Source organism: Mobula hypostoma, chromosome 9 (assembly GCF_963921235.1).
Source record: "Mobula hypostoma chromosome 9, sMobHyp1.1, whole genome shotgun sequence".
NCBI lineage: Eukaryota > Metazoa > Chordata > Chondrichthyes > Myliobatiformes > Myliobatidae > Mobula > Mobula hypostoma.
This window is the reverse complement of record NC_086105.1, coordinates 53,905,519-53,929,344: the sequence shown is the minus strand read 5'-3', so window position 1 is coordinate 53,929,344 and position 23,826 is coordinate 53,905,519. Positions and strand designations below refer to the sequence as shown.

Genomic DNA, 23,826 nt, shown 5'->3' with positions numbered 1-23,826 from the left:
TGGGAAAGGATAGGCTGTGAGGCGGTAGGGAAATGAGGCAAGGGTGAATAGGATTGGTGGGATGGTCTTGCAGGGAGCTGGCACTGAATCAATGGGCTGAATAGCCACATGTTTCTTAAGGAGCCTTGAGAAGACTGTTCTTGATTCCTGCTTGTAGAGAACAAATTTCTTATCACTGGAGAAATATTAATTCAATATCTGGTTCAAAAATAAACCAGCTCTATAGAGTTTGATGTGGTACTTTTGACTAAACCTCACCAATAGTTCAAGAGCTCCGGAAAGAGACATTGGAGGCCTCCCCACAAAAAGGGGCAAGGCTTCAGTGCTTCAGAGGGACTTAGACAGACTAGGAGAACAGGCAAAGAAATGGCAGATGGAATACAGTGTCAGGTAGTGTATGGTCATGCACTTCGGCAGAAGAAATGAAATGGATGACTATTCTCTAAACAGAGAGAAGATACAAAAAAACTGAGGCACAAGGGGACTTGGGGGTCCTTGAGCAGGATTCTTTGAAGGTTAATTTGCAGGTTGAGCCTGTGGTGAAGAAGGCAAATTCAGTGTTAACATTCATTTCAAGAGGACTAAAAGATACAAGCAAGGATGTAATGTTGAGACTTTATAAGGCACTGGTGAGGCCTCACTTGAGGTATCGTGAGCAGTTTTGGGCCCCATATCTTAGAAAGGATGTGCAGAAACTGGAGATGTTTCAAAGGAGGTTCACAAAAATGATTCCAGGATTGAATGGCTTGTCATATGAAGAGTGTTTGATAGCTCTGGACCTGTATTCACTGGAATTCAGAAGAATGAGGGGTGACCTCATTGAAATCTATCAATGCTGAAAGGCCTTGATAGAATGGATGTGGAGAGGATATTTCCTGTGGTGGGAGAGTCTAAGACAAGAAAACACAGCCTCAGAATAGAGGGGCGTTCTTTTAGAATGAAGATGAGGAGGAATTTCTTAAGCCAGAGAGTGGTGGATCTGTGGAATTATTTGCCACAGGCAGCAGTGGAGGCCAAGTCTTTATTTATATTTAAGGCAGAGATTGATTGGCCAGGGCATGAAGGGATAAGGGGAGAAGGCAAGAGATTGGGGCTAAGAGGATAATTGGATCAGCCGTGACGAAATGGCGGAGCAGACTCGATGGGCAAATGGCCTAATTCGGCTTCTATATCTTATGGTCTTATGGCCTTCAGGTCGCACTCCAAGTTCTGCCCTCACGTCCCTGTGGACACATTGGACTGCTCTAAGGGAAAACTTTTAAAAGGGACTAAAGGGGGCAGCTTTTTCACATGGAGGATGGTGAGTATTTGGAATGAGCTGACCAAGGATGGGGTAGAGCTCATGTTCAAAGTAAATTTATTATCAAAGTGCATTCATATTACCATATACTGTTTTGAGATTCATTTTCTTGCAGACATTTACAGGAAAAATGAAATACAATGGAATTTTATAAAAAACTGTACAAAAACAGACAAAGGCTGGCAAACAACAAATGTACAGTCGAAGACAAACTGTGCAAATAAAAATCATACTGAGAGTATGATTGTAAAGAGTCCTTGGAAGTGAGTCTGTCAGTGATAGAATTAGTTCAGGGTAGTGGTGAATGACGTTATCCATGCCAGTTCAGGAGCCTATTGGCTATGGGATCTAAGAATTGATGGTAGCAGCAAGAGGACATGGCCTCGATGGTTTGGTCACATACTCAAAAAATTCAATCAGGCTCATAAGGCACATTGATGAAGGTAGAGCAGTAGATGTAGTGTATATGGATTTCAGCAAAGCATTTGACAAGGTACCCCATGCAAAGCTGATTGAAAAAGTAAGGAGGCATGGGATCCAACGGGACATTGCTTTGTGGATCCAGAACTGGCTTGCCCACAGAAGGGAAAGGGTGGTTGTAGACGGGTCATATTCTCCATGGAGGTCGGTGACCAGTGGTGTGCCTCAGGGATCTGTTCTGGGACCCCTACTCTTCGTGATGTTTATAAATGACCTGGATGAGGAAGTGGAGGGATGGGTTAGTAAGTTTGCTGATGACACAAAGGTTGGGGGTGTTGTGGATAGTGTGGAGGGTTGTCAGAGGTTACAGTGGGACATTGATGGGATGCAAAACTGGGCTGAGAAATGGCAGATGGAGTTCAACCCAAACAAATGGGAGAATATAGTATTAGTGGTAAGGCTCTTGGTAGTGTGGAGGATCAGAGGGATCTTGGGGTCTGAGTCCATAGGACACTCAAAGCTGCTGTGTAGGTTGGCTCTGTGGTTAAGAAGACATACGGTACATTGGCCTTCATCAATCGTGGGACTGACTTTAGGAGCTGATAGGTAATGTTGCAGCTATATAGGACCCTGGTCAGACTCCACTTGGAGTACTGTGCTCAGTTCTGGTTGCCTCACTACAGGAAGGATGTGGAAACCATAGAAAGGGTGCAGAGATTTACAAGAATGTTGCCTGGATTGGAGGGCATACCTTATGAGAATAGGTTGAGTGAACTTGGCCTTTTCTCTTTGGAGCGACGGAGGATGAGGGGTAACCTGATAGAGGTGTATAAGATGATGAGAAACATTGATCGTGTGGATAGTCAGGGGCTTTTTGCCAGGGCTGAGATGGCTAACATGAGAGGGCACAGATTTAAGGTGCTTGGAAGTAGGTACAGAGGAGATGTCAGGGGTAAGTTTTTTATGCAGAGAGTGGTGAGTGCGTGGAATGAGCTGCCGGTGATGGTGGTGGAGGCGGATACAATAGGGTCTTTTAAGAGACTCCTGGATAGGTACATGGAGCTTAAAAAAATAGAGGCCCACTGGTAATCCTCGGTAATTTCTAAGGTAAGGACATGTTCGGCACAGCAGTGTGGGCCAAAGGGCCTGTATTGTGCTGTAAGTTTTCTATGTTTCTAAGGAACATAGTTTTAAGAGAGAGGGAAAAGATTTAAAGGAGCATTTGAGGGGGTAGGTTTTTCATTCAGTGTGATGGGCATATAGAACTGCCACAGGAAGCTGCATTTAAAAGATGCAAATGACATTTAGGCAGATATATGGATTCCATCTGGGTAACCTCTGACCTGATGGAATAAATATTGATTTCTCTTTCTGAATAAAAAAAAATAAATCCCTCCGCCCCCCCTCTTCCTCTATTCCCCAGTCTGGCCTCTTACCTCTTCTCACCTGCCTATCACTTCTCCCTAGATCCTTTCCTCCATGGTGCACTCCCCTCTCCTCTCAGATTCCTTCCTCTTCCGCCCCTTACCTTTCCCACCCACCTGGCTTCACCTATCACCTTCTAGCTATCCCCCTCCCCTCCCCCCCCACCTTTCTCATTCTGACATCTTCCATTTTCTTCCTCAGTCCGACAGAAAGGGTCTCGGCCTGTAACGTTGGCTCTTTGTTCATTTTCATAGATGCTGCCTGACTTGATGATTTCCTCCAGCAATTTGTGTAAGGTACTGGACATGGATAAGGAAGGTTTAGAGGGATGTGGGCCAAATAGAAGGAAATAGGACAAACTTAGATGTGTTACTTGGACAGGGTGGATGAATTGGGCCAAAGAGCCTATATCTGTGCTATCTAACTCTACGACTCGATGAACTGAAGGAGTAACAATCTGCTGCTTCCACTAACATTACAATGGTTTCATCCTTGCTGCTAACCATTTTCTGGTTTTCCCCTCTCAGTTATTTTCAATAAAGTCAAAGCACAAAACTAAAGAAATAACCTTATCCTTTGAGTTCACTGCATGCCCTGCTCGAGAGTCCAAAAAGCCTCAATTTAATCAAAAACAGGAAATGCTGGAGGTATCAGGTAGTATTTGTGGGAAGAGATAGAAGGGAAAAGTGTTAGCTCAGCTTCTTTTCCGACAGATGCAGCTTGTTTCTGCTGAGTGTTTTCAGCATTTTCTGTTTATATATTTTTATTTTAGAGATGCAGCCAGTAACAGACCCTTCTGGCCCAATGAGCCCACGCTGGCCTATTACAACTCAGTCAATTGACCTACTTACCCGTATGTCTTTGGAAGGTGGGAGGAAACCAGAGCCCCTGACCACACGGTCATGAGGAGAACATACAAACTTCTGCCAGACCAGCAGAAATGAATGTGTATCACTGAGCAGTAATAAGACCATTAAGGCATAGTGTGTACTGGAAATAGAAGCAATTTTGATTATTAAAATGCTTATCAAAGCAATAAATTAACAAGTTACCTGCTGAACAATTATAAGTGTCCCCATTTTTCTTTTCCTTCAGTTCAAATGTTGCGGAGTATCGAGTTACAAAGACTGGTCGCAAAATATGTACTTCAGCTGTGTGGAAACCAACCCCAGCCTTGAACAGTGTGGTGTGCCATATTCTTGCTGCATCATGACTGCTAAAGAGGTGAGGGCAATCTACCTCGTACAGGGCACCCTGGGTTTTAAATGACTTGACTTACAGAAATGTGACTTGTCACAAGTTTGCCTATACACTTGGTGGCCATCTTATTAGGTACATCTAGACACCTACTCACTAATGCAAATATCCAATTATGTGGCAGCAACTCAATGCATAAAACATGATCAAGAGATTCCGTTGTTGTTCAGGCTAAACATCAGAATGGGGAAGAAATGTGACCAAAGTGACTTTGACCATCAGGTGATTGTTGATGCCAGACAGGGTGGTTTGAGTATCTCAGAAACTGCTGATCACCTAGAATTTTCACGCACAACAATCTCTGGAGTTTACAGAGAATGATGTGAAAACAAAAAACATCCAGTGAGTGGCAGTTCTGCGGGTGAAAACACCTTGTTAACGAGAGAGGTCAGAGGAGAATGGCCAGACTGGTTCAAGCTGGCAGGAAGGGACGGGATCTCAAATAGTCGTGTGTATTGACAATGGTATGCAGAAGACCATTTCTGAATGCACAACACATTGAACCTTGAAGTGGGTTTCATGGCATTCAATAAGGACATGTTACAGTATATGAAATCAAATCAAATTTAATTATCATTCAAACCATACATAAATACAGCTGAGAGGGAGAGGGAGAAACAGTGCTATTGGTTTTAAGGAATATAATAGAACACTAACACATTGATGAATGTAAGAATGAAAAGCATTGCATGATTCTTGTAAATGTTTTATTATGAATAAAGTTTACTTTGATAAAATAATGATCTCAGATTGCTCTAAGCACGTGTAACCAACCCTTGTTTTGGAAGTGGAATCATTGATGGAAGTAGAGAATGTAGCATCCAATTTGTGCAGACTACACAACTAATAAACACCAATGCAGTGATATTTATTTATTTCTTATTTAGAGACACAGCACGGTAACAAGCCCTTCTGGCCCAACTTGCCCATGCCACCCAATTACACCCACATGACCCACTAACCTGCTATCCTGTACGTCTTTGGACGGGGGGGCGGGGGGGTAGGAAACCAGAGCACGCAGAGGAAACTCACACTGTCACAGGGAGAACGAACAAACTTCTTACAGACAGTGGCGGGAATTGAACCGGGTTGCTAGTGCTATAATAGCATTATGCTAACCACCACACTACTGTGGTGCCCCATTTTAGAGATAAATATTAAGCAGGAGCCCCCAGCAGCCATGGGCCACTGGACACAGATTACATTTGCATAGGCAACACTCTGACCTTTTTCTGGACTGAATGATTTCTTAAAAGCCTTTGATAGTTCTTAAACAAATGTCGGTCAGTTGTGCTTTCTTCTCCACAGGTACTGAACACAATGTGTGGGTACGAGACTCAGCAGCTCAAGTTCTGGACGGCTCGGAAAAAGATCTACACTGCTGGATGTTTGGACACTATTGTCCAATGGGGGCATAAAAACCTGCTTCTGATCGGTGGCATAGCTCTTGGCGTGCTTCTCCTCGAGGTCTGTATCTCTCTTACTTTATCAGCACTGCACTTGTGGGATTCCCTCCAGGCTCCAGCTCTGCCCTTGTACTGGGCCTTGCTTTAGTATCCAGATTCAAATCTCTCTCTCTCTCCCCTGCATCGCTGCCTTTTCCTGCTATCACTTCTCGTGTTCCCAAGGATGCTTCCTCACTTTCTTTATTTCACATCTGTCCCTCAGCAACATCCTCCAAGGATACAGTGTAAGTTCCAAATGTGCACTGATGAAACTCAGCCCTAGTTACCGTCACCTCCGTGACCCTCCAGCTACATCCTCACGCAGCTGAGCCTACGTCCACAGAAGATGCTAGAAACACTGAGCTGGAGATCAGGCGGCATCTGAGGGAGGAGAAACAGAGTCAATGATTCAAGCAGAGACCCTTCACCAGAACTGAAAGGAAGGCAAACAAAGCTTGTAAAGATGTAGGAAGAGTGGGGTAGGATGTTGTCTCTGATAAAACTGGCTTTTACCATAAGGATAAGCTATAAAAAAGGTTATCCAGTCAGGGATTGAATGGGAGCAGTTTGACAGGGAGAGCATAGAAAAAAATCTAAACACAAAGGGTTCCTTCTGAATGTGTTTGGGCACATTGCAAACTTTTGGATTCGATATTGAATTCTGAAACTTCAGCTAACTTGATTACTGCTGTATCAGTCTTTCACCTGTAATATTAACGCAATTTTTTTTCATTCTTTTCTTCTCCCCTCTGGTAGTTGAGGACATGCCCAGCCAGACCTGCTGGGAATGCCTTCCTACTCTGAATTTTGTGACTCCTACATTCTTCTGTCACCGTTCTCACTGTCAAACTGCTCCCATTCACTCGCTGAGCAGATAACCTTGTCTACAACTTATCCTGTGGTCATCCTGGTTTTAGCCCATCAGAGACATTCACCCTCCCCAACCATCCCCACAGTTTAATGAGTTTCTCTTGTCTCCCTGACAATGTGTCTCTAACCTGAAATGTTTCTCTTCCCACAGATGCAGCCCAACCTGCTGAGTATTTCCATCATTTTCTGTTTTATTTTAAATTTCAGCATCTGCAGTTTGTCGGATGGTATCCTACATCCAGTCTGGATTGTGCAAACCTTCCTCTAACTGGGTGCCAAGATGATCAAATGAAGGGTTTTGGTCTGAAATGACGACTGTACTCTTTTCCATAGATGCTGCCTGTCCTGCTGAGCTCCTCCAGCATTTCGTGTGTGTTGCTCAGATTTCCAGCATCTGCAGATTTTCTCTAGCTTGTGATCAAATCCATCCCCCATTGCAGGTTCTGTTCTCCACATACAACTTCATTCAGCTGGCACCTGTCTACATCAGAACCACACTGACTGTATCTTTGAGAGATGTGCTTTGTATACTTGTTTCTGCGTTATCACTGATCTTAGTCCCTGTAACTTTACAGACACCTCCCACTGCTCCACACCCACTTCCTCAGAGGAGGTGTTGGCAGTGATAGAGTGTAAATCCATTGGCAGGAATTGTCAGAGACAGGCTCTGAAGCCAGAAATAGCAGGCTAGGGGACTCAGAGGTGGCAGCAGCAGGAAAAGAAACACAGAAACCTAGAAATCTACAGCACATTACAGGGCCTTCAGCCTACAATGTTGTGCCGACCATGTAACATACTCTCGAAATTGCCTAGAATTGCCCAACCGCATAGCTCTATATTTTTCTAAGCTTCATGTACCTATCTAAGAGACTCTTAAAAGACCCTATTGTATCCGCCTCTACCACCTTCACTGGCAGTACATTCCACGCACCCACAACTCTCTGTGTGAAAAACTTAACTCTGACATCCCCCTTGTACCTACTTCCAAGCACCTTAAAATTAGGCCCCCTCGTGTTAACCATTTCAGCCCTGGGAAAAAGCCTCTGGCTATCCACATGATCAATGCCTCTCATCATTTTATACACCTCTATCAGGTCACCTCTCATCTTCCGTCGCTCCAAGGAAAAAAGGCCAAGTTCATTTAACCTGTTCTCATAAGGCATGCTCTCCAATCCAGGCAACGTCCTTGTAGATCTCCTCTGCACTCTCTCTAAGATATCCACATCCTTCCTGTAGTGAGGTGACCAGAACTGAACACAGTACTCCAAGTGGGGTCTAACTAAAGTCTTATATAGCTGTAACATTACCTCACGGCTCTTGACTTCAATCCCATGGTTGATGAATGCCAACACACCTTACGCCTTGTTAACAACACTGTCAACCTGCGCAGTAGCTTTGAGTGTCGTATGGACATGGACCCCAAGATCTCACTGATTCTCCACACTGCCAAGAGTCTTATCATTAATATTATATTCTGTCTTCAAATTTGACCTACCAAAATTAACCAATTCACACTTATCTGGATTGAACTCCATCTGCCACTTCTCAGCCCACTTCTGAATCCTACTGATATCCTGCTGTAACCTTTGAAAACCCCGAAGACTATCCACAGCACCCCCAACCTTTGAGTCATCATCAACTTACTAACCCACCCTTCTACATCCTCATCCCAGAACAGATCCCTGCGGAACTCCACTGGTCACCATCCTCCATGCAGAATACAAACCATCTACAACCAGCCTTTGCCTTCTATGGGCAAGCTAATTCTGGATTCACAAAGCAAGGTCTTTCTGGATTCTATGCCTCCTTACTTTCTGAATGAGCCTTGCATGGGGAACCTCATCAAATGCCTTACTGAAATCCATATACACTACATCCACTGCTCTACCTTCATCAATGAGTTTTGTTGCATCCTCAAAGAATTCAATCAGGTTCATAAGGCATGACCTGCCCTTGACAAAGCCACACTGACCATCCCTAATCAGATTATGTCTCTCTGAATGCTCATAAATCCTGTCCCTCAGGATCTTCTCCAATAACTTGTCCACTACTGAAGTAAGACTCACTGGTCTATAATTTCCTGGATTATCTCTACTGACTTTCTTGAACAAGGGAACAACATTTGCAACCTTCCAATCCTCTGGTACTTCTTGCATCCCTGTTGACGATGCAAAGATCGTTGCCAGAGGCTCTGCAATCTGCTCCCACAGTAGCCTGGGGTACATCTCATCTGGTCCCGGCAACTTATCTAACTTAATACCTTTCAAAAGCTCCAACACATCCTCTTTCTTAATGTCTATACACTCAAGCGTTTCAGTCCGCTGTAAGTCATCCCCACAATTGCCAAGGTCCTTTTCACTGGTGAATACTGAAGCAAAGTATTCATTAAGTACCTCTGCTACCTCCTCTGGCTCCATGCCCATGTTTCCACTCTCACTCCCGATTTGTGAGAATGCCTTGGGGTTTTCCTTAATCCTGCTCGCCAAGGCCTTCTCATGGCCCCTTCTAGCTCTCCTAATTTCATTCTTAAACTCCTTCCGGGCAACATCGTAATTTTCTAGAGCTCTATCAGTGCCTAGTTTCTTGAACCTTTCGTAAGCTATTTTTTTTCTTCTTAACTAGGTTTTCTACAGCCTTTGTACACCATGGTTCTTTTACCCTACCATCCTTTCCCTGCCTCAATGGAACATACCTATGCAGAATATTATGCAAATGTTCCCTGAACATTTGTCACATTTCTGCCGTGCATTTCCCTGAGAACATCTGCTTCCAAGTTCCTGTCTAACAGACAATTTGGGGAAACATTTAACTGGGATAGCATCATATTTCTCACTATCCCAGTTAAATGTTTCCCCAAATTGTCTGTTCCTATCCCTCTCCAGCACTATGGTGAAAGAGACAGAGTTGTGATCACTACCTCTAAAATGCTCTCCCACTGGGAGATCTGACACCTGACCAGGTTCATTTCCCAATACCAGATCAAGCACAGCCACTCCTCTAGTTGACTTATCTACATATTGTGCCAGGAAATCTTTCTGAACACACCCAACAAACTCCACCCCATCTAAACCCCTTGCTCTGAAGCGATGTCAGTCGATATTAGGGGTAGTATCAATTCCAAAGAAGAAGCATACAAATTAGCCAGAGAAAGTGGCTCACCTGAGGACTGGGAGAAATTCAGAGTTCAGCAGAGGAGGACGAAGGGCTTAATTAGGAAGGGGAAAAAAGATTATGAGAGAAAACTGGCAGGGAACATAAAAACGGACTGTAAAAGCTTTTATAGATATGTAAAAAGGAAAAGACTGGTAAAGACAAATGTAGGTCCCCTGTAGACAGAAACAGGTGAATTGATTATGGGGAGCAAGGACATGGCAGACCAATTGAATAATTACTTTGGTTCTGTCTTCACTAAGGAGGGCATAAATAATCTTCCAGAAATAGTAAGGGACAGAGGGTCCAGTGAGATGGAGGAACTGAGCGAAATACAAGTTAGTAGGGAAGTGGTGTTAGGTAAATTGAAGGGATTGAAGGCAGATAAATCCCCAGGGCCAGATGGTCTGCATCCTAGAGTGCTTAAGGAAGTAGCCCAAGAAATAGTGGATGCATTAGTGATAATTTTTCAAAACTCGTTAGATTCTGGACTAGTTCCTGAGGATTGGAGGGTGGCTAATGTAACCCCACTTTTTAAAAAAGGAGGGAGAGAGAAACCGGGGAATTATAGACCGGTTAGCCTAACGTCGGTGGTGGGGAAACTGCTGGAGTCAGTTATCAAGGATGTGATAACAGCACATTTGGAAAGCGGTGAAATGATCAGACAAAGTCAGCATGGATTTGTGAAAGGAAAATCATGTCTGACGAATCTCATAGAATTTTTTGAGGATGTAACTAGTAGAGTGGATAGGGGAGAACCAGTGGATGTGGTATATTTGGATTTTCAAAAAGCTTTTGACAAGGTCCCACACAGGAGATTAGTGTGCAAACTTAAAGCACACGGTATTGGGGGTAAGGTATTGGTGTGGGTGGAGAATTGGTTAGCAGACAGGAAGCAAAGAGTGGGAATAAACGGGACCTTTTCAGAATGGCAGGCGGTGACTAGTGGGGTACCGCAAGGCTCAGTGCTGGGACCCCAGTTGTTTACAATATATATTAATGACTTGGATGAGGGAATTAAATGCAGCATCTCCAAGTTTGCGGATGACACGAAGCTGGGTGGCAGTGTTAGCAGTGAGGAGGATGCTAAGAGGATGCAGGGTGACTTGGATAGGTTGGGTGAGTGGGCAAATTCATGGCAGATGCAATTTAATGTGGATAAATGTGAAGTTATCCACTTTGGTGGCAAAAATAGGAAAACAGATTATTATCTGAATGGTGGCCGATTAGGAAAAGGGGAGGTGCAACGAGACCTGGGTGTCATTATACACCAGTCATTGAAAGTGGGCATGCAGGTACAGCAGGCGGTGAAAAAGGCGAATGGTATGCTGGCATTTATAGCGAGAGGATTCGAGTACAGGAGCAGGGAGGTACTACTGCAGTTCTACAAGGCCTTGGTGAGACCACACCTGGAGTATTGTGTGCAGTTTTGGTCCCCTAATCTGAGGAAAGACATCTTTGCCATAGAGGGAGTACAAAGAAGGTTCACCAGATTGATTCCTGGGATGGCAGGACTTTCATATGAAGAAAGACTGGATGAACTGGGCTTGTACTCGTTGGAATTTAGAAGATTGAGGGGGGATCTGATTGAAACATATAAGATCCTAAAGGGATTGGACAGGCTAGATGCAGGATATTGTTCCCGATGTTGGGGAAGTCCAGAATGAGGGGCCACAGTTTGAGGATAGAGGGGAAGCCTTTTAGGACCGAGATGAGGAAAAACTTCTTCACACAGAGAGTGGTGAATCTGTGGAATTCTCTGCCACAGGAAACAGTTGAGGCCAGTTCATTGGCTATATTTAAGAGGGAGTTAGATATGGCCCTTGTGGCTACGGGGGTCAGGGGGTATGGAGGGAAGGCTGGGGTGGGGTTCTGAGTTGGATGATCAGCCATGATCATAATAAATGGCGGTGCAGGCTTGAAGGGCCGAATGGCCTACTCCTGCACCTATTTTCTATGTTTCTATGTTTCTATGATATTAGGAAAGTTAAAATCACCCATCATGACAACCCTATTATTATTGTACCATTCCAGAATCCCCCTCCCTACCTGCTCCTCGATGTCTCTGTTACTATTGGGGAGAAGGGTCTATAAAAACTCCCAATAGTTATTGCCCTCATCCTGTTTTGGACTTCCATCCACACTGACTCAGTGGACAATCCCTCCATGACTTTCTCCTTTTCTGCCACACTGGGGTTGTGTGGAATTTGCATATTTTCCCTGCGCCTTTGAGTTTCTCCCCTGTGCTCTGGTTTCCTCCCATGTTCTGCGGACATGTGAAGTGATGGATCAATTGTGTGGCTGAGTGATTGAACCAGGCAGGAATTAATGGGAGACTGGGGGAAATGAAATAGGGTTAACGTAAATGGGTGCTTGACACAGAATCAGTGGTCTGGAGGACATTTGGTTCTGCAACATTATTCTGGAGAGAATAAGATGGAGATAGATATTACACAGTACGAGGAGTGAATTAGAGTGGAATTAAAACAAGTTGAATATTAGAGGGAAAGGGGAGATGTATAGGACACAGAGGAGGGGAGACTGGATTTAACTAGGTAGGATATCATCAAGGATCAAGGACCAACATTATTTGGCATATAATCTACATCATTAGGAATTCACTGTGGTGTGTTTGTCAGGGCACGACATGCAAACAAAATAAAACAATATTCAATAATTGTAAAGAATAAAGAATTATATAAAATAAAGGTTAAAGTTCAAATATAGAATAAAATGAGCATAAATACATAAATACCAGCATGCATTTACAATGTAAGCAGCATGATAAAACATGGTTTAAAGTGTTTACAGAGCAGTGCAGGGACTGAGGTAATAGAGAGGAGGTGAGGGGAGGGGGCTAACTAGAATGGTTGATCAGAGTAACTGCTTGGGTGATGAACCTTTTAAGATGGTGTGAAGTTTTTGTTGAATAGTCTTATAGCACTTTTTAGAAAGGAGCTTTTATGGAGAAGGCAGTTTGCAGGATGGGTAGTGTCCACAATGTTTTTGCCTGCCCACTTCTTTGTCCTGGATGCATACAAACCCTGTAGAGATGGTAGACTATACAGCCAATGGCCTTTTCTCCGGCTCTGACAGCTTTCATATATTGTGAGAGGATGCTTCACCAAACCAGACAGTGTAATTGCTGATGTGGGGGTGCTCCCTCACATCATACAGTGAACAGGAGCATGATTAATCTGTGGAGTCTGAAGGAAATGAAGAATCAACATGGTACAGCGGGAGTTGTCTAGGTTCAGGTGGCGTACCCATTATCTACTCTTATTAGGGAGGTATTATGTGAAAATCTGGCAGAGGATTGCTCACCCCTTGTTTGATTCAGGTCCTTCCAAACTGCAAAGATCCATTTTGGGCCTTGTACTGAGTAACTGCGGAACAACGTTTCATTGAGGGGAGGGGTTGGTGGTGCCGGAGCCAAAGATGAGGAAGGTGTCGATGAGAAAGGTGACTACTACCATCATCCATCAATCTCAGCCTAAACCCACTGCCCTCAGAGAGAATGCCCTGGCTGCTTTGATCACAAAGTGGTCACAGTGTAGGTGATGTTGACAATTCCTGCAGCCTGAGCCACTGGAGACATCACTCACTAGCGACTTCAGGAACCAGTGTGGGCTACTAGGAGTACCCACTCCCATACAGTCATTGACTGCAAGGCTGGAGGAACAAGTGTATATTTACAGACATCAAATAGTCCTTACTTGAACGAGCAGACAGAAGTTCCTGTCAAGGACTTGAACACATTGACAGGGTTTCTTGGGTCATAATGCTACCATCTCACCTTCAAAGTTAATTAGACCATGGCCATCTCTACTTTCTTTTTAAATGTTTCACTTGATTACTTGAATCACCTTAGCAGAAGCTCTCATCTGTGTTGTTGCTGTTCCTAAACTTGACCAGCCCTGTAGAACCTTGACTGCTTCCCTCACCAACCTCGCAGCGCCCCCCCCCCCCCGCCCATGCTACTCTCCAGACTTTTAAAACTCTGCTTCCCATGGGCTAACTCAACCTGTGTCTGGTCATCCAACAGTACCGTCCTAGGCCTGTTGTCCAACCAGCCAATTTAAAACTTTCCATCCATTTTCAAATCACTCCATGGATTCCCTCACATATTATCCTTGTGCCAACTTCAAAGAGTCAAACAGTTGTACAGCATAGAAACCTCTGCCCTCCTGTTTTTAATACCTCTTCTTACAACTTTGGAATGCTTGCTCCTCTCCAGATCCATCCCAGAATCTTTTCTCCACTATCAGCTACGAAGGCCCTGAGACAGAATCCCCTCATAAGCCTCTTCACATCTCTCTTTCTCTTAATTCTCCTCCAAGAGTCACGTTTAAACTTATGCCTTTGACCAAACTTGTAGTTATCCACATGATTATCTCCCAATGTGCCTTGGGATTAATTTATTAAAACACTCTTGTGGAATGCCTGGGATGTTTTCCTGTGCAAGGAGAACGAAGAATATGCATGTCATCGTTGTTGAAATCATTTCTCGTTTCAGTCCTTGATGCAGTGCATCTTTTACTCTTCCGCACAGTGCAGAGTAAATCCCCACATTTCCTCTTCCCTGCCTCTTACATCTTCTGACCTTCTGTATGCAGCATAACTCTGGCATCACTGAGGCACTGTGTGCTAATCCTATTATTACCTGCACTGAAACAGCTTTCGTTTCCTAATTTTCAAAAAATCACCAAACTGAATCTGAAAGCTTCAGCTTGGTGGCACTAAAGAGCTGTGTGACCTGAGGCTTCCTCAGAATGGGCCATTAACTCATTGCACAGTTAGCAAGGTAAATTTCAAGTCTACTGAAGTCGGAAGGTCAAGATTCAAATCACAGGGTGAATCTCCTTAGGCCAATTTCTCGATCTAGCCTAAAACCTGACTTAACTGCAGAGGAGTGAAAACAGGAGTAAACATTTAACCTCACCTAACATTTCCAACATGGCTGATTGTGTACCTGACTTTATGTAATGTTCCCTAGTCTCCTTTGCAGTTCTGGTGAAGGGTCTCCCAACTGAAATGTTGACTCTGTTTCCTACCCAGAGATGTAGTCTGACCTGATGCATTTTCTGTTTTATTCCATACACCCAACTGTCCTGTTCTTGAATCCCATTGATTAATAACAAGCTACCCTTTGCAGGGTTTACACCCAATGGCCACTTTATGTGGTATCCCCTGTACCTAACAAAGTGGTCACTGAGTGTATGTTTGAGGTCTTCTGCTGCTGTAGCCCATTCATTTCAAGATTCAATGTGTTGTGCATTCAGAGATGCTCTTCTGCACACCACTGTTGTAACATGTGGTTATTTGAGTTACTGTCACCTTCCTGCCAGCTTGAACCAGTCTGGCCATTCACCTCTGACCTCTCTCATTAACAAGGCATTTTCACCCACAGAACTGCCACACACTGGATGTTCTTTGAACCATTCTCTGTAAACTCTAAAGACTGTTGTGCGTGAAAATTTCAAGAGATCAGCAGTTTCTGAGATATTCAAACCACCCTGTCTGATGCCAACAATCATGACACTGTCAATGTCACTTAGATCACAATTCTTCCCTATTCTGATGTTCAGACGGAACAACAATTGAGCCTCTTGACCATGTCTGCTTGCTTTTGTGCATTGAGTTGCTGCTATATGATTGGCTGTTAGATATTTGCATCAACGAGCAGGTGTACAGGTGTACCTAATAAAGTGGCCACGGAGTGTATACTGACCACATTGAAGAGACTTCCACATTTCTAGTATTCTTTGGGTGTACAAACGCACTACTGCGAAGCTTGGCACAATACCATAAATTCCCCAGTCAGCAGAAGATATTTAGTAAAAAGACAGAAAACTCTGTAAACAATCAGCAGGTCAGAGAGTATCCATGGAAAGGGAAACAGATAATTTCATGGTTGAAGAAGGGCCTTTTACTTGAAAGGTCATTGCACTCTGTTGAGTGTTTCCAACATTTACTGTTTTCTATTTCAAATTTCCAGCATCTGCAGTGTTAGTTTTTCAACTGCAGAAACATGTTTCTCTCTAAGTACCTCTAATGTTCCCTTTAATATTTTGAAAGCATCATATTCTAAATTTTATGGGGATATAATCTTCCTCTGTGTAATTTCTGCTAACTTAACAGTGAGAGGGTCAGGTATCATTCTGCTAAATTGACTCTGAATTCTCTGGTAGAAGTTTTCCTTTCAGCTTTGTGGATTGGGGTGAATCTCATGACCCCTTATACCTCAGTCTTGTTGAAATACAATATATTAAACTATTTTTATTATATTCTATGCCGCCATTACATGAGTGATATTTATACATGCGCCTTCAAATCAAACTGCAAATTTAACTGCTTTTATCTTTCCATTCTTATCTATCTATCACTGCTAAATCCCAAATGGATTGGTTCAGATTTTAAAAAGGCATAAAGTGATGGAAACACTCAGCAGGTCAAGCAGCACCTGTGGGGATAGAAATAGATTTTATGTTTGATTTTCACAAGGCACAGTGAGGGCGAGTGTGCACTTATTATCATACAGAAGACATGGCAGGTGTGGAAATCAGCTGGATTGATCTCTCTTTATCAAGACCCATACATATGTGTGAAGACTGAGCTTGTTAACTTGCAGTTAAAAGCGTAGTCTACCAGGTCAAGTTTGTCATTTCCCTTGGACCCTTGCCCCCATAACACTGAACTTCATCAGGAGAAACTAGAAGCAGGAAACAATGATTTACACTTTGACTCTTCCTCATTTCCAGATTTTGCTGATCTCATTGACGGCCATTTTGCTCAAACAAATCCACTCCATCAAGAAGAAAATCAATCGAAGGAGCACCATGCACTAGGCCCCACTCTCAAGAAAAACATTCAGCGTCATCTTGTGACCACCTCTGAGTGGAAAGCAGCACATTTCCTCCTTTTGCACTCGGCCTTCATCACACCTATAAATACAGGCTTCAATGCTGGAGATAATCCAACTGGACTGCATGTGTGTCATCAGCACCGTGGCTTTTTCTTATTGAGGTTGATTTACCAAGGAGATATTTTGGGTTTATTAATTAGTAACCATCAGCTTTGGAAGGCTTTGAATATTGTTGGCATATCGTTCTAGGTATGGTCTTCAGTTGCCTCCTCGGATGGCCATCTTTGGAAGGATTGCTCTGAAAGATCTGACCATGTGGATGGGATATCAGTCTCACACCCACCCACAACTACCTGGGAGAGAGACTACAAATAAGGTGCTAAGTTGGATTTCCCTAAGTACCATGGCCATCTGTATCACCTGGCTTTCTGCCAACTGTAAACAGTATATTAAATCTCCTGTTGTCATAACAGGGATAGGGTCTCCCTTGTTCTTACCTATCACCCCACGAGCTTCTGTATCCAGTGTATCATTCTCTGTAACTTCCGCCATCTACAATGGGATCCTACCTCTAGGCACATCTTTCCCTCCCCCCAACCCACACCTGCTTTTTGTATCACTCTCTATGTGTCTCCCTTCCCTTGTCCACTCGTCCCTCCCCAGTGAACTTCCACCTGGCACTTACACCTACAAGCATGACAAGTGCCACACCTGTCCCTACAGCTCCTCCCTCATCGGCATTCAGGGCCCGAATCAATCCTCCCAGGTGAGGCGAAGCTTCACTTCATTTTCTGTCTGGGTAGCCTCCAACCTGATGCCATGAACATCCTCTACACTTCTGGAAATTACGAAGCTCTCTTCCTTCTCTCTTTTCCTGTTCCCCATTTTGGTTACTGTCTCTCCCCTCGCTTCTTCCTGTCTGCCCATCAACTCCCTCTGGTTCCCTTCCTCCTTTTCCTTCTTCCATGGTTTGCTATTCCATGGTCCTATTAGATTCCTTTTCCTTCAGTTCCTTACCTCTTCCACCTAACCCTGTCACATCAACGGATTCGGCAGCGCAGTAGATACAGCAATTGTGCTTGTGAATATGCACATGTCAGCTAATTACTATTTCATTGTGATAGTATTTAACATCGTAGTGCTTGTCGAGACTTGGGCACAGCACAGCAACGCTTTGCTGCCCGTTTGCATTCGACCTTGCCTGAGAAATTGGACTGTCGGGTCAACTGACTCTGAAGACTTGCGGTATTTGTTTTATATTTTAGTTGTTCTTTTCAGCCGCAGATTAGCCTGTGTTTTTCCATTTGAGTTTTAGTTAGTGGCCCTGTTTGGCCTAATGTTTATTGTTATCTTTCCTCTTTAACACCGTTTGCATTAAAGTCTATGAACTACCGACCCGCTTCAGTGTCTCTCACTCCGCACTTGGGCCATATCCGAACCGCGTGACAATCACCTCCCAGCTTCTCACATCAACCCCCTGCCCCATCTTCCTAGGCAGATGATCCCACCTATCATCTGCCAGCTTATACTCCTTCCCCTTCCCTCCCACAACCATCTTCTGCCGTCAGTCCTCTTGAAGAATCTTGGCCCAAAATGTCAACTGTTTATTCCTTCCAGTAATACTTCTTGACTTGCTGAGTACCTCCACCATTTTGTGTGTGCTATTAAACCTGGAACTACTTATCTATGCAGTGCGGTCCTTTCTAGTTTCCTGGGCCTAGTGATTAGAGAGTGTCTCAACTTATATTTCAATGTTGAAAGCAACTCAATACAGTTTATAACATGCCATTCCTGTCTTTCATTCTTTCTGCTCCTACATCTTATGGTCTTAAAGTTTCACCATTAAACCTTTGCCATACCCAGACCTTGATAGAGCACACCACAGCACACTCAGTCACACTGGACTTCTTTGTCACACACTAATGGTGACCCAGAACACTATTGCTCTCTCACAGCTCCAATGACCTGGGTTCAATCTTGACATTGGTTGCTGTCTACATGAAGTTTTCACATTCTCCTTTGTTGGATCTTGATGCTTTTAGGCCATAAGACCAGAAGACATAGGAGCAGAATTAGGCCATTTGGCCTATCGAATCTGTATACTATTTCATCATGGCAGATCCTTTTCCCTCTATCATCCCTATTCTTCTGCCTTCTCTCCATAACCTTTCATGCCTTGACTAATCAAGAGCCTATCAACCTCAACTCTAAGTATACCCAATGACTTGCCCTCCACAGCCACCTGTGGCAATGAATTCCACAGATTCACTACCCTCTGGCTAAAGAAATTCCTCATCTTCCCCACCATAGGAAATATCCTCCCCACATCTACTCATCTAGGCCTTTCAATATTCGATAGGTTTCAATGAGATCCTCCCTCATCCTTCTAAATTCCAGTGACAAAAATGCCCAAGTCCATCAATCACTCTTCGTATGATAAGCTTTTCATTCCCAGAATCATTCTTCAAAGGTCCAATTTAATGTCAGAGAAATGTATACAATATATGTCCTGAAATGCTTTTTCTTCGCAAAACATCCACAAAAACAGAGAAGTGCCCCGAAGAATGAACGACAGTTAAACGTAAGAACCCCAAAGTCCCCCCAGCACCCCGCTCCTGCGTGTAAGTGGCAGCAAGGCAACAATCCCAACCTGCCCAGCACATAAAAAGAGCACCCGCTACCGGGCACAAGCGCGAGCTAGGCGATAGCAAAGACACAGTCTTGCAGTTACCCCAAAGACTAACGCATTTCATCCGGCATTCGACAAACCACAGGTTCTCTCTCTCCCTAGTAAGGGAGAGGGAGGTTCCCCCATTTTCACAGTGAGCGGGAGACATAACAACAAACCACTGGTTTACGATGCTTTTCCGTTTCGTCGCTTTTTATAAGCTTTGTGCCTGAAGATTGCAAAGATCTCGGATCTTCAGGCCCACAGCGAAAGATTTTCCCCCGACGACACACAAGTCTGCTGCCGTGACACCGACCCTCGATTCACCCGTCTCCAGAGCCCTGAGATCTTAGGCTTCCAAACATGAGGCCGACTCTCAGACTGACCCCTTGGTGTGCCAAACAACAACGGTCAGTCCTGAAACCCAGAGAATGGGTCTCATTCCCGCAAAGAACCGAAGTCTGCGTGTAACTCCAGGTCAGGGTCTTCAAAAGAACCCTGAAAGGAAAAAACAGAGATATTAAAGATGGAAATAGATCTGTTGTAGCAGTGTGCTACACACAGCGCTAGAATAACCACACGGAGTCGGTGAGTTAGAGTTGCGATGAAAGAGATTTATTCAAACTTCGCGGCCTGCTTTAAAGCCTTCCCGTTCCCGCCCTCCCTGGGCGGGACTGCTGTGGGGAATGCATATTCCCAGACCCTTTCCGCACGTGGGATTTTCCCCCTGCTGGTGAAGATGGCCTGGCGCCCTTTTTGGGGCCGGCCCTCTGCCTGCGTGCGCTGTTGTGAGCCGGTTCGTGGGTGCCAGAAAGTGGGTCGCCACATAACCCCTCCCCCCAGAACCGGCGATACTTCCCCCAATGTCCACAGTCTGGATCGGCCTCTGTTTCGGAGATCTGCCCCTGCGCCGCGGTGCCTGAGTCTGGACCAGCTGCGCCAAGTCCACATGGGCCGGTTTGAGGAGGTCCACCGTGAATACCTCCTCTCTCCCCCCAATGTCCAGCACGAACGTGGACCTGTTGTTCCTGATCACCTTAAACGGCCCCTCGTAGGGCCGCTGTAGCAGTGCCCGGTGTCCGCCCCGTCGTACAAAAAGAAACTTACAGTTCTGCAGGTCTTTGGGTACGCAGGTTGGGCTCTGTCCGTGCTGTGAAGTGGGGATGAGGGCCAGGTTACCGAGCCTCTCACGTAGTCTGTCCAGGACTGCTGTGGGTTCCTCCTCTTGCCCCCTTGGGGCTGGTATGAACTCTCCTGGGACGACCAGGGGTGCGCCGTACACCAACTCGGCCGATGAGGTGTGCAGATCCTCTTTGGGCACAGTGCGGATTCCGAGCAGGACCCAGGGAAGCTCGTCCACCCAGTTAGGCCCCTCCAGGCGGGCCATGAGAGCCGACTTCAGGTGACGGTGGAAGCGCTGCACTAGTCCGTTCGACTGTGGGTGGTAGGCAGTTGTGTGGTGTAGCTGAGATCCTAAAAGGTTGGCCATAGCCGACCACAGGCTGGAGGTGAACTGGGCACCCCTGTCGGAGGTAATGTGGGCTGGTACCCCGAAGCGGGCTACCCAGGTTGCGATCAGTGCTCGGGCGCAGGATTCGGAGGTGGTGTCAGTGAGCGGGACTGCCTCTGGCCATCTGGTGAACCGGTCTATCATAGTTAGGAGGTACCGCGCTCCTCGTGACACTGGCAGGGGCCCCACGATATCCACACGAATGTGGTCGAACCTCCGGCGGGTGGGTTCGAACCGCTGTGGTGGAGCCTTGGTGTGCCGCTGCACCTTGGCCGTTTGGCACTGCATGCACGTTTTGGCCCATTCACTGATCTGTTTACGCAGTCCATGCCACACGAACCTGTTGGAGACCAGCCGGACAGTTGTCCTGATGGAGGGGTGCGCTAAGTTGTGAATGGATTTGAAAACCCGCCGGCGCCAGGCTGCTGGGACGATGGGGTGGGGTTGGCCGGTAGCTACATCACATAGTAGGGTCCTCTCACCTGGGCCTACGGGGAGGTCTTGGAGCTGCAAACCGGAGACTGCAGTCCTGTAACTGGGGATCTCATCGTCTGCCTCCTGTGCCTCTGCCAGTGCCGCATAGTCCACCCCCTGGGACAGGGCCTGTATGGTAGGTCTGGAGAGTGCGTCCGCCACGACGTTGTCCTTTCCCCAGACATGCTGGATGTGCGTCGTGTACTCGGAGATGTAGGGCAGATGTCGCTGCTGGCTGGATGACCAGGGGTCAGACACCTTCCTGAACGCAAAGGTAAGCGGTTTGTGGTCTGTGAACGCGGTGAAGGGCCTACCTTCTAAGAAGTACCTGAAATGCTGGATTGCCAGGTATAGCGCCAATAGCTCCCGGTCGAAAGCACTGTATTTGAGTTCAGGTGGTCGTAGGTGTTTGCTGAAGAACGCCAGAGGTTGCCAGCGACCCTCGATGAGTTGTTCCAGCACTCCACCGACTGCTGTGTTGGATGCGTCCACCGTGAGGGCAGAAGGAACGTCCGTTCTAGGGTGCACTAGCATCGCGGCGTTTGCCAAGGCTTCTTTGGTTTTAACGAAAGCGGCTGTGGCCTCTTCGTCCCGGGTAATGTCCTTGCCCTTACCCGACATTAGAGTGAACAGGGGTCGCATGGTTCGGGCTGCTGAGGGGAGGAGACGGTGGTAGAAATTCACCATACCCACGAATTCCTGCAAGCCTTTGATTGTGTTGGGTCGGGAGAAGTTGCGGGCCGCGTCTACCTTGGCGGGCAGCGGGGTTGCCCCGTCTTTAGTAATCCTGTGGCCCAGGAAGTCGATGGTGTCGAGTCCGAACTGGCATTTGGCTGGATTGACTGTAAGGCCGAATTCGCTCAGGCGGGAGTAGAGCTGGCGGAGGTGGGACAGATGCTCCTGCCGAGTACTGCTGGCTATAAGGATGTCGTCCAAATAGATGAATGCAAAGTCCAGGTCGCGTCCCACCGCGTCCATTAGCCGCTGGAAAGTCTGTGCGGCATTCTTTAGACCAAACGGCATTCGGAGGAATTCGAAAAGTCCAAACGGGGTGATGAGTGCTGTTTTGGGGATGTCGTCCGGATGTACCGGGATTTGATGGTATCCCCGGACGAGGTTTACCTTGGAAAAGATCCTTGCGCCGTGTAGGTTTGCTGCGAAGTCTTGAATGTGCAGCACAGGGTAACGGTCTGGCGTTGTAGCCTCGTTCAGTCTGAGGTAGTCACCGCATGGTCTCCAGCCCCCTGTTGCCTTGGGCACCATGTGAAGCGGGGAGGCCCATGGGCTGTCGGACCGTCGTATGATCCCTAATTCCTCCATCTTCTTGAACTCCTCCTTCGCCAGTCGGAGCTTGTCCGGGGGAAGACTTCGAGCATGGGCGTGGAGGGGTGGTCCCTGGGTCGGGATGTGGTGCTGTACTCCGTGTCTGGGCATGGCTGCCGTGAACTGCGGTGTCAGTACTGATGGGAAATCCGCCAGGACCCTGGTGAATTCGTCGTCGGACAGCGTGATGGAGTACAGATGTGGGGCTGGCAACTGTGCTTCACCCAGGGAGAACGTTTGAAAAGTCTTGGCGTGGACTAATCGCTTCCCTTGCAGGTCGACCAGCAGGCTGTGGGCTCGTAGAAAATCTGCCCCCAGGAGTGGTTGGGCCACGGCGGCCAGTGTGAAGTCCCACGTGAACCGGCTGGAGCTGAACTGTAGCCGCACCGTGCGGGTGCCGTAGGTTCGTATTGTGCTGCCATTAGCGGCCCTCAGGGTGGGTCCCGGTTCTCTGTTGTGGGTGTCGTAACTCGTTGGAGGTAAGGCGCTGATCTCCGCTCCGGTGTCGACCAAAAAGCGGCGTCCCGACTGCTTGTCCCAGACGTACAGGAGGCTGTCCTGATGGCCAGCCGCCGTAGCCATCAGCGGCGGCTGGCCCTGGCGTTTCCCGGGAATTTGCAGGGCGGTCTGCAGCGGCGGGCCTCCGTGCCCCACCGCTGGTGGTAGAAGCACCATTGTTCGTTGGGCTCCTCACTCCCGTCACCGGGTTTTGTAGGCTCTGCTGCCGGGCCTGGTCTGGTCTGTCGTTGGGCACGCGGCTTGGTGATCTGTGTGACGGATGCCCCTCTCTCCTTCCTGGCATTCCACAGCACATCTGCTCGGGCCGCCACCTCCCGGGGGTTGCTGAAATCTGCGTTGGACAGCAGCAGGCATATGTCCTCGGGCAGTTGCTCTAGGAACGCCTGCTCAAACATGAGGCAGGGTTTGTGTCCTTCAGCCAGGGCCAGCATCTCGTTCATTAATGCTGATGGCGGCCTGTCTCCCAAACCATCCAGGTGCATTAAGCGGCATGCTCGTTCGCGCCGTGAGAGTCCGAAAGTCCTTATGAGCAGGGCTTTGAATGCTGTGTATTTGCCGTCCTCCGGGGGCAACTGTATAAACTCCTCAACTTGTGCAGCA

At 46.4% G+C, this 23,826-nt stretch overlaps 1 protein-coding gene across 2 annotated transcripts in view; it reads left to right on the top strand.

Moving 5' to 3' along the window:
* Window positions 1-18,111, top strand: part of zgc:113223 (uncharacterized protein LOC541424 homolog) — a 57,303-nt gene extending 39,192 nt beyond the window's left edge. For both annotated transcript variants that reach the window (XM_063059700.1, XM_063059699.1), the window contains 3 exons: window positions 4,241-4,369; window positions 5,711-5,869; window positions 16,629-18,111. In XM_063059700.1, the coding sequence (XP_062915770.1) occupies window positions 4,241-4,369; window positions 5,711-5,869; window positions 16,629-16,715 (375 nt within the window). In that variant the 3' untranslated portion in view covers window positions 16,716-18,111. The remainder of the gene's footprint in view (window positions 1-4,240; window positions 4,370-5,710; window positions 5,870-16,628) is intronic.
* The last annotated feature ends 5,715 nt before the right edge of the window (window positions 18,112-23,826 follow it).